Below are 17,876 nucleotides of genomic sequence, written 5' to 3'. Positions count from 1 at the left end.
ATTATTATTATTTTTATTGTTATTATTATTATTATTATTATTATTATTATTATTATTATTATTATTATTATTATTATTTTATTATTATTATTATTATTATCATCATCGACAAAGTTGCCACTGGTTTCACCACGGACAGAGTCGGTTCGTTGATTAGTATCATTATTAGTATCTTCTTGCTCTGGTTGCTCTTCGTCTTGCTAGGTCTCTTCTTGAGTTAAAGGATATATTGCAGAAATTACACGTTCTTGTCGACATCTATAATAATCAGCACCGGCTGCGAGGTTGTTTTGCTAATCTGTGAAGCAACTTCCCTGATCAACGAAGTTGTTTTGCAAATATAAACATTGATTGAAATGATCATGAAACTCATTGATTTCATCAAATTTTAAATTAATTTGATATAAAAAGATTGCAACAAAAACAACACTCACTACTAGGTTTACAGTGAGTGAATACATCATATGGTTTTTTGGGATGGAATTTTTGATGAGATCTTAAAACACTTGCAGAAATACATCTAATACAGTGAGTGCATTTAGCATCTTGTGATTGACTGACTTTACATGCATGTTTGCAGACATCAAACATAGATACATCTTTAATACTATGACATTTATTACAGCCCTTTTTCCTAGGATTTATACTAAAACTAAGATCAACATTTGGATGAATATTTTGGTTGACATTTGTATTAAAATCTGTGAAACAGCTTCGCTGTTCTCCGAAGGAGTTTGGCTCATCAACGATGTTGCAGCTACGCGGATTTGGGTTAACATTTGGTTTAACATTTGGATTAAATTCTGGGTTAACATTTGGATTAAGTTTTGTGTTAACATTTGGATTAGCATTTGGGTCAACGTTTGGGCTAACATTTGGATTAACATTTGGGTTAACATTTGTATTAAGATTTTTAATAAGATATTGTTGTTTTTCCTCATTCCTAATTATCACTTCAAAAGGAGCGTAATGTTGTCCCGATTGTTTTTGATGTGGTTGTTGCTGTGCTTGCTGTTGTTGTGGTTGTTTACAATTGTTTTTACTACGTACACCATCGAATAAATGCATACCACAAATAGTGCAAACAGATTATTAATCTTTGTTTCGCATTAAAATGACTTATTTGATAATAACTAGAAGACTTTCTTTTATGGGGAAAAAATTAATTACATCAACATTGTTTTAATTCAAGTGATTCATTGAGTATAAGCTGGCCAGTACGATTGAGAGTTGGATGATTTAATACTTTTTCTGTTATACCTAATATCTTTTGTCTAAGAACTGAGGACGTTGCTTTTTCACATACTTCACAATATTTTTAGAAAATTTTTAATTATGCAGTAATTCATCTAGTTTTCTCTTGCCATCGGCATTGAGACGACCCGTCAGTTTTTTAATATATCCTTTTGAATATAGCGTTGTTAACTTCATTATAAATTTTTATGCGTAAATCTCTTTGCTCATCATAATTATCAAGACGTTTTTCGTTTAATATAAGATAATTATAAATATAAATAACTTAAAAGCCCCGATAGTTATTTTTATCAGTATCATTTTCATTGACAGATTCGCCGATTTGTGTATTAGTATCAATATTACGATTAGTACCAGCTGGGTTGCTCAACGAGGTTGTTTTGCAAATTTGCTGATTGTCACCTGTGGCACGCCCTCTGCGTGTTTTGTTGGCGAGGCCAGTTAGTTTATTTGCAATCATATCAACTTAATGAAACACCGTGGCCCCTGCGTCGGCTACATTGACAACGGCTTTTATTTTCGGATCTGGATTTGGTGATGAGAGATTATAGATGAATATTAAAGCGCCAATAAGAGTGAGTGTGTGACATAAAAGAATGGAACTACCTACTTATCTTCTCTTTAGTTAGGACATCATTTGGTATTGTAGCACCTTTAAATGTTAATTTTTTAAAAAAAAATAGGAAATAGTTATTTTTATCGATGACCTTTTTTATCAGTTTCAGATATCATTCTCAGTTTTTGATATTTTATTAGTTGATCCATTTCATGACTTGATAGAGTAGCTTTTAAACTATAAGCCGTTATATATAGTTCGCCTACGGCTGAATCATATACAATATTTCTTTTTTGTGAAGGTAAATGAAGTATGAGCTCAGTGTATTAAGAATAATGCCATATTCGTATCTAGCGGCAATAGCGTGGAGGTTGAGTTTAAACCCATAAGCATCTATCTTTAAAGAAGGATGGGCTCTTATTTGTTGTTATAAATGTGTGGGTATTATCTCTACATAGATTGTCTACATGACATGCTTTGACACATTATAATTTGTATACCATAATGTTTATCAGCTGTTTAATATAGTCCTGTCTTTTTTTTTAATTTTTCGGCCATATCATCAAGTACTATTAGACAATCTCTAAAGTGTTCTATATTTTCTTTAATGAATATATCGAGACTACATATTGTATAGCCTATTCAATCTTTTGGATCTTTACATATTGTTGTTAACCTTTTTGTCACTGATAGTATTTGTCAATATTGGTATCAATGTTGGTGTTAATATCATTGTTAATCTGCGACGGTCTTTCGGTCGTGGTTCCGCGAGCAACTTCGCTGATATTATTGTTAATATCAGTGCTAGTATCGGTGTTTGTTGATATCAGTGTTTGTGTTAATATCGGTTTTAGTATCAATGTGGTATTAATCTGGAAGCAGCTTCGCTGATATCATTATTAGTGTTAATAACATCGTTAGTGTTAATATCATCGTTGGTGTTAATATCATCGCTAGTATTAACATCATCGTTAGTGTTAATATCAGTGTACGTGTTGAATAATTCTAGATCCTGTCTAACAAAATATGATTTATAAATAATTGTGTTGGTGCTTTTTCGAGTTTTGGTTCAGAGGTCTTTTCCTTATATCCTTGAAATGTTTCTTTCATCTAATTTAGCGAATTCATCTGGCACTCATATAAGATAATGGCAGCAACTATTATAATAAATGCTAAGAAAAACCAACTCATTTGTAGAGGGTTAAAAAATGCGTTTATCAACATTTGAAGAGTTATTAAGTGCTTTTGGTATTAAGAATGAAGCTATTAGTAATTTTGATATAGAAAGAATAGATAGTGATATAAGTATAATACCATTTGAAGTAGAAATGAGGGATGAGATACCAGAAAGTATAAATGAAGATGATTGTAATATTATTGTTAATATACATTCAACTGATGGTACTCGTTGGATAAGAAAAGCTGGTGGGGTTTATTGTTTTGAGAAAGAACATATAGTGATATAAATAATTGCATTTGAAATAGTAATGAAGTATGAGATACCAGAAAGTATAAATGAAGATGATTGTAATATTGTTGTAAATATACATTCAACTGACGGTACTCGTTGAATTCAGCTGGTGGGGTTTTTTATTTTGCGTTTTGGTGTGGAAACCCTTCCAAAGTTTCTTAGTAAATATTTTAGTCTGTTCTGATGAAAACATACAATTATATGATGAATGATGTTGTGGTTCTCATTGTTTATGTGATCTATCTTGTTGATAAAGGCTTTAAGATAAGAGATATGCATTAAATAGTTTGTTTATTCAAAGAAATAATGTTGGGTTATTTAGACAATGAGATTGTTTGTATTGCAATAATAATCTGCAAAAGGGCTTTGTCCATGGTAAACCCAGCAGCTTTGCCGATAGTAATAGTAATTACAATAGTAATATTATTTTTGCTATTGTAGATATTGGTGATGTTCTTGATAATGAAGTTATTGAAGGTCTGCAAAATAGTTTCACTGATATTCCATTATCAGAAAACTTTAGATGTCTAATATCATGACCTGTTGAATGTGGCTTAACATATCTATTAAAGAATTTATTCAAATAGAATGGACTACAATTTATTATAAATAATTGGGCCTATTGCTGATCAATTCAACGATATTGCACGAAGTGGCGACAGAATTGATAAATTGTAGATCTATTCATAATTGCTAGATCTATTCATCGAAGATATAAAGAAATTATCGTCACCAGATAAATTACCTAAAGATAAAAAGAAACTAATGATTTCTGATGATGTAAGAGCCAGCTATTAATGAATTTTTCTGTAGTGGTAGACATAGTAAATGTAATATGAAATATCCTAATCAAAATCTATTTTCATTAAATAGGGATAGGGAAATTGTAATCTGTTTATTATTGTTTGAACAAAGAGGTAAGATTATTTATACAAAATATAACGATTTCTTTAATAGTGGTGAGATCACATATGATGGTTTCACTAGTCAAATCAGGTTTGGAAAGAACCGTTTAGTTTAATTATATTGTTATAGATATGTCTAAAGACAAAAAATATTAATGGCAATTTCAGGGTTAATTGGAATATTAAGATTGATTTGAGTGAGTATCAGTAAGCTGCTTCGCAGATCAGTAAACTGCTTCATAGATCAATGAAAGTGACACTACGTGGCTCAGTAAACTGCTTCGTAGATCAATGAAATTGCCACTACGTAGATCAGCAAATTACTTCGTAGAACAGTAAACTGGGGGCAAGTAGGATAATCATTTTATTATCAAAATATTGCTAAGTCATTTTTATCTATGACACGGGCTATCTGGGTTATTAATATCGATATTTTCCATTATAAAATGGGTGGGTTAGAAAGAGAAAATGGTATAATTGAGTCAGAGGAAAGTATAAGTCAGATTGAAAGGGGTATAAGATCGATAAAGTAAAAATAAAACAATGTGAAATAGAATCGAATAAAGGACCACTTTTTCTTATATTAATAAAGATTTTATTATTCTTAGGTTTGTTAAAAAAGTGGTACTGATGTGTTAGGTTTTTAAAAAAGTGGTTTTGATATATTTAGTTTTTAAAAAATGGTACTAATTTATTAAAAGCTAATAGTGAGTTATTAAATCATGGTTTTGTAAGAGTATTAGCTTTTATAATTTTTAATATATTGTTTGTATCTGTTTGACTAACTAGTTTACTCTTACTAAACCATGATTTAAAAAAGTCTCATTATAATGTTTAGTACAATAATTAATATTATTCTATCCCCAGGATAATACTCGCTACCAATCTTAAAATTACTTTCAGCAACATCCATTACATTTAATATATTGCATGAGTTTGTTCATTAACATTATTTTCACATTAACGTTAAATAACATTAACAATACAGTTGACCTTTCTTCTTTTGAAACATTGATCGATTTTACACTTATGCAGACACAGCAAAAATAAACTTGACCTTTTTCATTCAAAAATACAGAAATTGCAATGTCTATGACAAACTCTAATAACATTCAACTGGAAAGCCAGGAGCATTTCAATCTAAATGAACAAACTGATCCTTCATTACTATCCCTAACTGAATGGGTTCAACTAAAAAAGGAAACTTCCTACAAATTATATCTTGACTTACATCAAAGATTACAAAAAAAGGAAAAATATATTGAAAATGTGCTCGTTACTTATCAGCGACAACTGCAGGACAAATCATTGGAACAGTCAACTACTGAAGGGGAGGGCACAACCAACCCTGAATCAAAATCTCGAAAAAACCAGGTTTTTTCAGAGAAGGTCAGAGATTTTGATTCAATCCCCCTCAAACAAGAACAATCAAATTTGGTTCTGGGTAGCAGCATCATTGGTAAACTAGAAAGTGATGCAACAATTCCACTGGATACAGCAATCCATGCCTACCGTGGGTCAACCACCAAAGAGAAAATAAAATTTTTGGAAAAATATGAATGTAAAAAACTTAAAACTCTAATTCTTCAAGACGGAACAAATACTGTTTCAAAATTTCATAAAAGCTGCGATGAGATTTTAGATGACATGTTCAGCCTTATTGAAGCCTGTAAAAATGAGTTCCAGCCTGATGTTTTTGTAGTCATGGAGGTAATACCGTTCAAAGAAACTGACTACAATAGATCTAAAAACAAATTAATTGATGAAGTTAATGCGGCACTTAAAGAAAGATTGGCATCTCTTGGTGAAAATTTTGTTTTGCTCAAGATGAATTATTTAATACGCTCAATTCCCTCCTTCAATCCAAAAATCAACCATTATAATTTCCTGTATCATGACAATGTACATTTGAATTACAATCATGGCATTCCTTTCCTTAAAAATCATCTTCTAATGTTTTTACTTTAAACATCTACTGGCATATGTGATACTGATAAATTCACCAACCGGAGCTATAAAATGAATAATAGATTTCAAAAATTTCAAGAGCAGTACTGGCCGAATACAAGTGCAAACCCTAATTTTAACTTGAATAATAATTACCGTTATCAACCATATTAGTAATAATAAATTCATAAAATGCCGAATAAATTGTAATTTTCTGTTGTGCTGAATGAATTGGGTCTCAACTGTTTGTTAAGATTAATGTTTTCTAACAAGATATGTTTAATAATCTTAGGATTAATGTTGTTGAGTTCTCAAGTGACTTCCTCTTTTCCCACGTCACTTAACTCAATTGCAGTTCCTACTCGAATTTGGTCGGAGACCAAATCCAGGAGCAAGAAGCAAGCTTTAATATCACTAAAATTTTCTTTTGTCTTAATTAACTTATATTTTTGGCTTTACATTAATAGTATCTGGCTGCTAATTTTGAGGTCTGGAGATATTGAAACCAACCCTGGGCCAATTAAATCGGTAAAAGACATATTCCTTGATTGCGAAACTTATTCAGACAACTTGAAATTTCTTCATTTAAATGTACGGAGCATAACAAGAAAACAACTTCAGTTAAAAAGCCTAATGAATGATGTTGGCGCTAACTGCATCTATGGTTTGTCTGAAACATGGCTAGATACAAAGATTGACACTGATTTGGTAAACACGGACAAAAAAAACTGTCTGGTTTTTCGAAACGATCGGGTGAGTTCAAAAGGGGGAGGTGTATTGTTAATTGTTCCTAGGAAACTTAACCAAAAATTACGCGTTGATCTAGCTTTCAAAAGTACTCTGTTTGATACTCTGTGGGTTGAAATAACTTGCCCAAAGATCAAAAAAGTTTACTTAATAAACATTTCTTATAACCCAAAAAAACCTCTTTACGAAGAATTTCTCGAGCAGTCTGCTAGATCAATTGATAGAGCAATTACTGAGAACAAAACAATAATTATGATGGGAGACTATAATATAAATTATTTGGAAAACAAAGAAAAGCAGAATTTAGAAACAATCATTCAACCGTATGATCTAAATGTGACTAATAAGCATCAAGCAACTAGAATTAAGGACGAATCGAACTCACTTATAGATTACATTATTATTGATGGAAACGAACCCCTTCTTTATAATAAAATTTTTGACTCACCAATACAAACAGATCATTTTGCTCAATTGATCATTCTTGCCACAAAACTTAGCAAGAACAAAGTAATTAAAAAACAAATTTATGATAAAACGAATTACAGCCCAAAAGGTTTTAAACATTCTATCAAGCAATTAAATTGGGAAAATTTTTACTGCTCTACAGTTCCAAGTGAAATGCTACGTACATTTGAGCAAAATCTTGAACACAAATACTCCTTCATGCGCCAATCAAAACAATTTTTATAAGAAACAACAAATCACAGTTTTCCCTTGCCAAACGGTTCATTTCAAAAAACACGTAACAAAAATCTGCTTAGAGAGCAATACCTCAATTCAGAATCTTTCCACGAGTTTTTCAAATTGAAAGCCGAAGTGTGCGCTGGCTATGAAAAAGATTTTGAAAAATTTCATAATCAATTAATTGAAAGCTCAACTTCAGAGCGCAAGAAATGGAATTTGATCAACGAAGTAAGAAACTCCGTGAAAACGACAACTACGGTATACTCTTTAAAAAACTCTTTCAATGAAATTATTACAGAAAAAAGCTAAAATAGCCAGCTTACTTAATTTAAAATTCAGCAAATTAGGTGAATTTTTTGAAAGTAGGAACTATACTTTAGATCTGCCTATGGTTAGGCAAAAAAACACCTTTTCTTTTAGATTTGTTACTAAGTTTGAATGTCTTAAAACGCTTCTTGCTCTTGGAAAATTCAAACCATTGGGTCCTTCTACCATTCCCTCATGGGCATTACGAGACGCAGCTAGTGAACTAGCTGAGCCTATTTGTTTTCTTTTGAATGAATTTATAAAAACAGAAACATTCCCTGCTGAACTCAAAAGAGCCGACATCACTCCACTTTTTAAAAAAGGAGACCTTGATGATCCTCTAAACTATCGACCAATTTCGTTAACACCAGCATTAGCAAAAGTTATTGAATCTCTTATTAAACAACAAATCGATGAATATGTTCATAAGAATGCCCTGCTTTCTAAAACAGTTTGGTTTCAGAAAAAAATTTTCTACAACAGATGCTCTCGTTTATTTAACTGAAAAAATACGATGCAACAAAAACGAGAAAAAAATTACTGCAGCGGCGTTTTTAGATCTATCAAAAGCTTTTGACTCCATTAATCACAAGCTCATGATTCAAAAGCTTTCCATTCTTGGATTTTCGATACCAGCTCAAAATCTAACTACGAGCTATCTTTCAAACAGAACACAAAGAGTCTTAATCAATAATGTTAAATCAAGTTGGATTGAAGTGGCTCAAGGAGTTCCGCAGGGAACTGTCTTAGGTCCACTCTTGTTCAATCCATATGTTAACGATCTTAGCAACTTTTTGTCATGTGAAACAATACAATACGCAGATGACACAGTACTATTGAGCTCTCATGATGAAGTTCTCAAATGCAAAGACGAGCTTGAGAAGGCCATAGAAAAATGCATACAATTTTTTAAACTACATCACAAGATCAATCCGGATAAAACAGAGTTTATTTTTTTTGGTAGCTCTAATCTTCATGACGAAACGACATTAAAAGTGGGAGACAAATTAATAAGTTCGAAAGCGGAAATCAAATATCTCGGTGTTAATATTGACAAAGACCTCAAATATCAAAAACAAGTAAAAATTCTTTTGTCAAAATGGCCCAGGGCATTAAATGCATATATGCCCTCAGGAACATAATACCCACTGGTTACAAAAAAATTATTTTGAATGCTTTTGTTCTCAGTCATGTTCAATATTCTTCTGCTTTACTTGCAACCATCAATCAAAACCTTATAACGACATTAGAAAAGCAGTTAAATTGGGCCATCAAAGCTTGTTTTCACAGACAGAAATTTGACTCATCCTCAGATCTTAAAATGAACCTTGGTATACTACCTATTTCTTTGCTTTTTGATTACAGGGCTGCCACTTACTGCCATAGTATCATGAATAAAAAGAAGCCTGCCTTCTCAAGCTCAGCTTTGAAATTACCAACCGCAAGTTTTTATATACACGAGCGAACTCAAAAAATTTTACCCAGACAATTTCAAAATGCAATTTGCATGAAAAAAGTATTATTAAAAGAGGTATTCTACAGCACAATTCTTTCCCAAGAAATTATTTGTCAATGTCATACAGTCTTGCAAAGAAGAAATATAAGCTGTTTTTTTTAATGAATACCGGAAGGACCCAAATAAAACCCAACACAGATCAATTACTTGGAAACATTTTAAATTCAATTAAATTTCTTTCTGTTTTACATTAAATTTATGTTACTGTCGTCCCTCCCGTCCAATACAAGTGACTTCTCTATTGGATCGATATTTTAGTTATTATAAATTATTAGTTTCTCTTTTGTAATTATCAATATTTTACACTGCCTATCTCTGTAAATTTTACTACGACTGAAACATTTACAGATATTAGGAGAAATACAGTGTTCCTTTTTTTTATTATCGTTTTGAAAGGTTGTTATCATATATTGAGGTCTTTCCGTACCACTCTTCATACCAAGATCAAATAGGAAGTAGTTAGTAGAATTAGGAACCTGCATGTAGAATGTCTTTCTTTCATACTAACTGAAATCTTTATTTTTCTGCTTTTTCATTAGCTGCTGCACCAGCACCGGCAATAACTCTATACAATGCTCTATCTTTATTTTTTCCTTTTAATATCAGTTTAAGTCGTGAACTATATGTAATATTATCTAAATCATTTACACACCCAAATAGATCAATCATCTTAATCATCATATACATATGACCTCGTTCAGCAGCGGCATAATCGCGTTTAAGTTGGCTTCCTCTATCAGCTTGATATCCATCAAATCCACTTTCATATTCATCATCAGTAGAACTGAGTAAGTTAAGCATTAATAGAACAGAGTGGCAAATGTTTATATATTCCATAGCCTTTTTCAGTAGCATAATTAACCAATCTGATGTTTGCATCATTCCCAAAAACACTGACAATATTATCTAATACAATAAACTCAATCTCAAGATAAGAATCATGTATATTTAAATATTTCTCTTCTCTATTGAGAATGCTTTGTATCTTGTCATTTTCTATGTTCATAGTACTTAGATTATTAGGTTTATATTTTATAATCTTACTCTTGTGTATATCATTATTATAATCATAAGTTGTTTCTATTTAAAAGTTCGTTTTTATGGTACAAAAAGTTAATAAATAAATAATTATATGGGTTAATACATTTCTTGTTACGTTGGTTAATACATTAGTTATAAGATTGGCTAATACATTGGTTATTACTTTGGTTAATACATTGCTTATTATAATAAATATTATTCAAATAATAAAAATCATAGATAACTATATATTATGGCAACTACGAAAGATGCATGATGCTTTAACTAGGGCTAAAGATTAACATACACTTAGCTTTTGAATGACGAGGCCAAATTAGAGATTTCATTTTAATGAACCTATACTTGATACAACAAAGTTGGGTTTAATTAGATTATGTTTATTTTTGTTTAATATAACTGAAAATAAAAATCAATTTATATATACAGTTATTGGTGTTGAGGGTGAAAATCCACAAGTTGACGACTCCTCCGATATTAGCATAAGTAAAAATTGTCCGGCAGCATTGATTAGTGATTTAACACCTGGCTCTTATGAAGTATCTGAAATACCAGAGATAATAAAAGAAGAAACATACGGTAATGTTATAATAGAAGCTGATAAGAATACAATGAAATGTAAAATGCAAGTAATACAATGTGTTTTCAGTTTTGATCTATATAATTCAATAGCATCATTACTAGGATTTAATATATAAGTATATCATTTTTGTTGCAATTTACAGCAAGTAAAATTGTTGATTTAATCGGTTTTAATACAATTAATATTTACTGTAATATTATATCTGATATTAAGGAAAGATGGTGATATATTGTATACATTCGATCTATCATTCGACCAAGTTATATGATAAATATTCCAACAAATAATTTTTATCAAAATTTTACAAAAGATAGAATAGAATATATTGAATTTAGCATTAAAGATGGGATTTAGCATTAATGATGTATTAAGTGAAACTTAATACATCTCCACTAAAATCAATTGGTCTACCATACTAAAGTCTCCACTAATTGGTCTCCACTAAAGTATATATATTACAAAATATGATGTTTGTTTAATGTGTTAAATTATAGTTAGAACTGTGTTTTTACTGTTTTTTTTACTATTTTATCTTAGAGTAGTTGATAAAAAAGTGCCATTGAATGGAAAAGATGTTTCGGAATAGTTGTTTTAAGCCCGATTTAAGAGAAAAATAAATTCCAAAAAAATACGGCGAATAAGGCCTTAAAACGAAGTTTGAATAATTTTATTGTAATCGTATGTGTCGTTTTTTATATCAATATTTTTGCTTGACCGTTTTTGCGCTTCGGTTCTAGAGCATTCTTTGACTTCTCAAGTGAATTTTTCACACGTGTCTTCATATCTGGCTGATCTCAATTGCTCTCTCACTCTGAAGTAAAGTTTCTTAAAAATAAAAGCGATTGTTAGATAGAAGAAATCACAAGGGCGTGGTAGCCGTGTTGACAATTAGTCTGCCGAGGACTCTGAAGTACTAGGGTTCGAAGCCCTCACACAGGCTATATCTTAGCAGTTTTGCAGTAGAATAGGTATGTGTCTGTTTGTGTAGATGGTTTATGGAAGACGCGACTCGCTTATCGGCCGAGTGTCTACTACGAGAGTGCAGCAAAGGCACCTTCCTCATCCGACCAGCGGAGTCGAGGAGCAACGAGTTCTCCCTCTCCGTAAAGGACAGCGCAGAAGTGAAACACTACCGCATCCGCATGAACGATGAAGGCATGCTATTCATTGCCAAGCGCAGCACCTTTCCAAATTTAGTTCAGCTAGTTGAACACTACAAACAACACTGTGATGGTCTCTGTGTCAAATTGGTCGCATCTATTGAGCACAACGAAGGTCCAGTCAGGACTCTGCAGAGTTTGTCCAAGTCCCATGAAGTCAATTGGGAGATCCAGCTAAAGGATCTGCATTTTGGAACCAAGCTAGGTTCTGGTCAGTTTGGAGAGGTTTTTAGAGGCTCCTGGAACGGTAACAAGGAGGTCGCAATCAAAACCCTCAAACAGGGTAAGTCAATAATAGCTGGTATGGTAGTAGCTGAGCGGGAGCCATCATTAATAGCCGCGAAGCGGCATTAGTAGTCTTCTCCAGGTTTTCGCAATCCAATATCTGTACAAGTCGGAGACGAGTTATGATAATCGATATACGATATATCTATCTATCTATCTCTCTATCTATCTATCTATCTATCTATCTAATCTAATCTAATCTAATCTAATCTAATCTATCGAGTCTAATCTAATCTAATCTAATCTATTCTATCTATCTATCTATATATCTATCTATCTATCTATCTAATCTAATCTAATCTATTCTATCTATCTCTATCTATCTATCTATCTATCTATCTATATATCTATCTATCTATCTATCTATCTATCTATCTATCTATCTATCTATCTATCTATCTATCTATCTATCTATCTATATCTATATCTATATCTATATATCTATATCTATCTATCTATATCTATATCTATCTATCTATATCTATATCTATCTATCTATCTATCTATCTATCTATCTATCTATCTATCTATCTATCTATCTATCTATCTATCTATCTATCTATCTATGTCTATCCATATTTATCCATATCTATCTATATCTATCTATCTACCTACCTATCTATCTACATATCTATCTACCTATTTATATACCTACCTATCTATCTATCTACCTGTCAGTGACTTCAATTTCAGTGACTTCTACTGCTTTGCAGTTAAAATTTGTGTGCGTGACGTTTGTTCTACTTTTAGGTCAATTGCGTGATTTACCTCACTCAAAAAATTCACTACTGAACTCACTTAATGAACTTTAATTTTTAGGAACATATACTGGTTAAAAATCAATAGTATGCATCTAAGTAGTGCCAAACGTATATTCTCTAATTCTTGGGTATTAGAGTCTTGAGTTTTTGATTTCGAATATTGATTTTCAAAAAGTTCTATTGGGCCTTTTCCCTCATAGGGCGTATGTGTCTCATAAAAATGGCAGTCCGAATCTAACCCAAAAAGTCTAGTGGTCTATTAAAGGACTGTTGGTTAATCTGTCTCTTTTATTTCTTTAGTTGTTTCAATTCCCTGGAAGCCCACAAGCGTCTATCGTGGCTATTTTCCGGCAATCTTTCGGCTATGTTAAAATTTTAAAGTATAGTTTTTTATAGCTGCGAAGCTGTAAGCTGAGTGGAGCTACATTGCGGTGCTCTTGGTTTTTTACGACTCGAAGAGGAGTATTGAGATTCTACAGGTTTTTTTAGCAGAAAGCAAGTTTGTTCATGACTTGAATTTTGACTTTTTTCTGTTCGAGCATTTACCTCCGTTTTTGATGTTGACTTCTATTTTCGAACATTGGACTTTAAGAGTAGCTTCGTTTGTAATGTATAGTAATTAGGAACTGCTGATAATGTTCAAGGTGAACAGGTCATTTTGAGATTTTTTGTTCCTATTTAAGTCGCCCCTAATTATCTGAACTACACCGCACAAACCCCCCCACCACCTATCTACCCCCCCCCTACCCCCGCCTACCCCCTCCCTTCACCTAGCTAACCCCACCTACCCCATCCCCAACTACCCCAGCACTGCCCACCTCGCCAACCTATCTACCCATCCACCCCACCTAGCCCCCCCCCCCCTCCGACCACCTACCTACCCCCTCCCACCACCTACCTACCTACCCCCCCGCCCCAACTTACCTCCACCCACCCCTACCAGCACTACCCACCTCCCCAACCTATCTACCCACCCACCCCACCTAGCTCACCCCTGCACCTAAAAAATTTTCGGCATTTTTAAAACACTTTAATGTGGTTTGTTTTTTTTCTCTTGTCTATTTTGATGTTCTGATTTCGGTAAGGTTAGGTTAGAGATTATAATGCACGACGATTCAAGTCGTTTCCGGTATTCTACCGGCTATGTTTTTGTTTCAAAGCCTGACACTTTTTTCGTTTTACATTTGTTCACACGGCAAAGCTGAAAAGGTCAAATTTTCTGAATGACTTCTTCCTCTCACTAACGGCATTTGCGCGCGTGACGTCATTTCTCACTCGCTTTACGTTTTTAGGTTATTTGCGTGATTAGATTTTGATCATACGTGACTTACCTCACTCAATAAAATGACTTTTGCACTTTAAAACTTAAGTTTAATTTGAATTTGATGAAGGTCAAAGGAACTCATATGTGCAGTAAAGGTCCCTAATTAGAGGCTTCTGCGGAATGATTTTTAACAAGCTTTATTAATTTATCGCTGAATGTTTTTTACCTAGTTTTTTGAGCGGCGTCGGTTTTTTTTCAATTTAGATCTGATCTGTTTCTATTATATGGCACGCAGGTCTATTCTTTCGCAGCTATTCCGGCAATCTGCCGGCTATGTTTCTATCTGTATATTTCGCAGTATTTCCGGCAATTTGGGTGATATGCTGGAGACTTGAACGTTGACCTCGAACATTGGGTAGTATTAACATTTTGATTTCTTGTTTTTTTTCTGGTGTAGAGTAGTTACACCCCTTTAGTAATGTTCAAAATGTAGATCAATTTTAACTTGGTGGTAGAGTTTTGGGATCTACCAGTCTCCTGCTCCAACCCGATTACTCCTATTACTCCTTCTTTATTCACCATCCGCTACCCTCAATCAATGTTAGACTAACTTAATCCCTTTGGTTAGGAACGATGGACAAAGAAGATTTCAGGCGGGAATCAAACATTATGAAGAAATTGCAGCACAAGAACCTGGTGGCTCTCTACGGAGTATGCATTGAACCGCTTCTTATCGTCACTGAACTTGCAAAGCATGGCAATCTCCTTGAGTTTTTCAAAAGTAAGCTATACATAACTTATTTCTCATCAGATATACAGCATATATGTGTTAGTGCAACTGATGCAGGAGGATTAAGATAAATAACACTTGAGTTCCACTCCAATAGATAGTTAGTACCAGTGCAAATGGAATTGCATTATATATAATAACGGTTAAATGCTAATATTAGGCGATGTAGCAAGAAAACAGATGCTCTTGAGTCCAATTGTTTAGCAGTCGATATTGTTAGTTATTAATTGCTCTTGAACGTAGTTCATAGCAATTATTGTAAACGTGTGTGTCTTTTTTTAGGCAAAATTTTCGCTTGACAATTTTGACTTTTCGAGTGACTTTTACGCCCTTGACTTTTTGCATTTCGCGTGATCTAAAATTCCCTCTCAATCAGAATTTCAAGCAGCTGAACTCAATTGGCGGCAATTTAATACTACAAGTCAAATGAAAAGTGCGCCAAAACTGGTGTCATTTTTTACTTTAAATCTTAATAGTGGTATATGTTAACCTCTAATGTGGTTATTTGAAGCCCACTATAGAACTTCTGAGTCCCATTTAGGCTCCCACAACCCCCCCCCCCCCCCCGACTGAAGCAGGCTGCAATTGATTAGAGCTCCCACTAGTCGTTCAAGAGCAATTCTTCCGACGTTTAGTCGGTTATGTTTAAAATTGAGGCTTGATCCTTTCACGTATTATTCGATTTTTTGAAATATTTTTATGAAGATTTCCTGCACATTTCTTCAAAGATTAAAATGTCTTAGCATTTGAAAAAACAATTGTCTTTGTTAATCAAAGAATTCCAGGTTGTGCTAGCTAGTATAAAAAAGCTGTTTTCTAAGTAGTTAGTTCTCCAGTTGAGTTCTACATAATGATAGCGTGTAAGTTCTGTTAAATTGTGCTCAGAATTGGGATAAATAATGCTGATATGGACAGGTAATTTTTTGTTTGTGACGTTCTGGTGATATACTATCTTGAAGTCGATTGAAAACTGTGATATTAATAAAATGTTTTATTAATAGCCACCCTCATCTTCTAAGGCGGCTATTATTTCGGGCCTATGTTTTTACAATTCAAAGAATTTGAATTGTATTGGGGCACTGTCTTTCAAGATCTGTTGACTTGTTTTCTTTAATTTTGAAGTCAAATTCAAATGATGATTTGACACGATTCATAGTGAAAAAAGAACATTGAATTTCCATCTGGTTTTAATCATGTAGGATCAAATATCAGAGGCAGTGTATAGATAAAATTTTTTAATTCAATTTTAAAGTCTTTCAAAGATAACGAAGATATCGATGCTAGGCTTGGGTTGTTGAACAATTGAAAGAAGTATTGTTTTAAAATTTCCGCAGCTTTATCGCATTTATGATCATTCAATCAATTTCTATAGAAATACGTAGCGAAACAGGTCAATTGGTCCCTTTTTACCGGTCCCTTTTTCAGGGACTGTTAAAGTTATATTGACGTTACAGTTCGAAAAATTTGGTTATTAAAACAATGGAATCGTACTACACCAATCAATCATCTTCATGGCCTTATAAACTTTCTTTGTGACTGTTTGCTCAATGCTATCAACGGAAATGTTCCAGTGAACAAGCAGTTAATTAAAAGGTCAAATAATGCAAGCAGAAAATTTTTTTGATACACAAAGAATGTTCATTTCAAAAACCCAACCAATGAAGAAATTATTGATAATCCAATGCATCAGGAAAAAGCAATTTAGTTATCATTGCTAAGAAGAACTAATCCAAATTTTAAGCAAAACAATGAGAAAAAAATTTGATAGATTGATCAAGAAGAGAAAAAAGTGGCGAATATGCAAAAAGTGATCTAGACGATGTAACAACCGAATCTTTTGTCATTGACGACAGTGAAATAGAGTCAATGAAAAAAGGAAGGATCAGCATTTGACTCAATAATGTTAAAACTGAAATTGGCTGAAAACAAAACAAGAAGAGCTGCAATTATCCAAAACAAAATTTTCATTTCTAATAGCTTTTCTAATAGTGGAGAAACTTTTGCCAAAGTTTAAGAAAATCTTTAGTGAACTTGATTTATCAGCGCATCTGGTTTATAATAACCAGATTCGCTGATATATCAAGCTTGTAATACTTTTGCAAGACAATTATGTTTTTAAATTGTACAAAAAAACTCGTTACCTCTACTCCTTGAGGCGCGTCGTCAATGCGGAGAAGATTAGTTTCTTCACTAATAGAAAAACTATTAAGAATTGAAAATTTTGTTTTGTATAATTGCAGCTCTTCTTGTTTCGTTTTCAGCCAATTTCAGTTTTAACATTATTGAGTCAAATAGTGAATCCTTCCCTTTTTTCACCATTGGTTCTCTTTCACTGTCGTCAATAGCAAACGATTCTGTTTTTCTATCGTCTAGATCACTTATGGCATCTTTGCCACTCCTTTTTTCTCTTGATCAATCTATCAGTTTTAGGGTCTGCGTCTTGAACTTTTTCTCATGGTTTGGCTCCAAATTTGGATTCGTTCTTTGTAGCAATGGCAACTAAATTGCTCATTGGATTATCAATAATTTCTTTCCTGGTTGTGTTTTTGAAATGAACATTCTTTGTAGATCAAAACATTTTCTGCTTGCATTATTTGACCTTTAAG

General features: G+C 32.8%; 1 protein-coding gene across 3 annotated transcripts in view; it reads left to right on the top strand.

The window, feature by feature from the left end:
* Positions 1-3,980: 3,980 nt before the first annotated feature.
* The window catches only part of LOC142340313 (tyrosine-protein kinase Src42A-like), a 98,716-nt gene continuing 84,820 nt past the window's right edge, over positions 3,981-17,876 (top strand). Inside the window, exons 1-3 of one of the 3 annotated variants that reach the window (XM_075390894.1) lie at positions 3,981-4,061; positions 11,999-12,453; positions 15,109-15,261. In XM_075390894.1, the coding sequence (XP_075247009.1) occupies positions 4,057-4,061; positions 11,999-12,453; positions 15,109-15,261 (613 nt within the window). In that variant the 5' untranslated portion in view covers positions 3,981-4,056. Of the gene's footprint in view, positions 4,062-11,998; positions 12,454-15,108; positions 15,262-17,876 lie in introns of those variants that run through there. The other 2 variants (XR_012759065.1, XR_012759066.1) reach the window with 2 other exon arrangements.

Source organism: Convolutriloba macropyga, chromosome 1 (assembly GCF_964194025.1).
Source record: "Convolutriloba macropyga chromosome 1, txConMacr16.3, whole genome shotgun sequence".
NCBI lineage: Eukaryota > Metazoa > Xenacoelomorpha > Acoela > Convolutidae > Convolutriloba > Convolutriloba macropyga.
The sequence above is the reverse complement of the archived record's forward strand: the minus strand, read 5'-3'. Positions and strand labels throughout refer to the sequence as shown.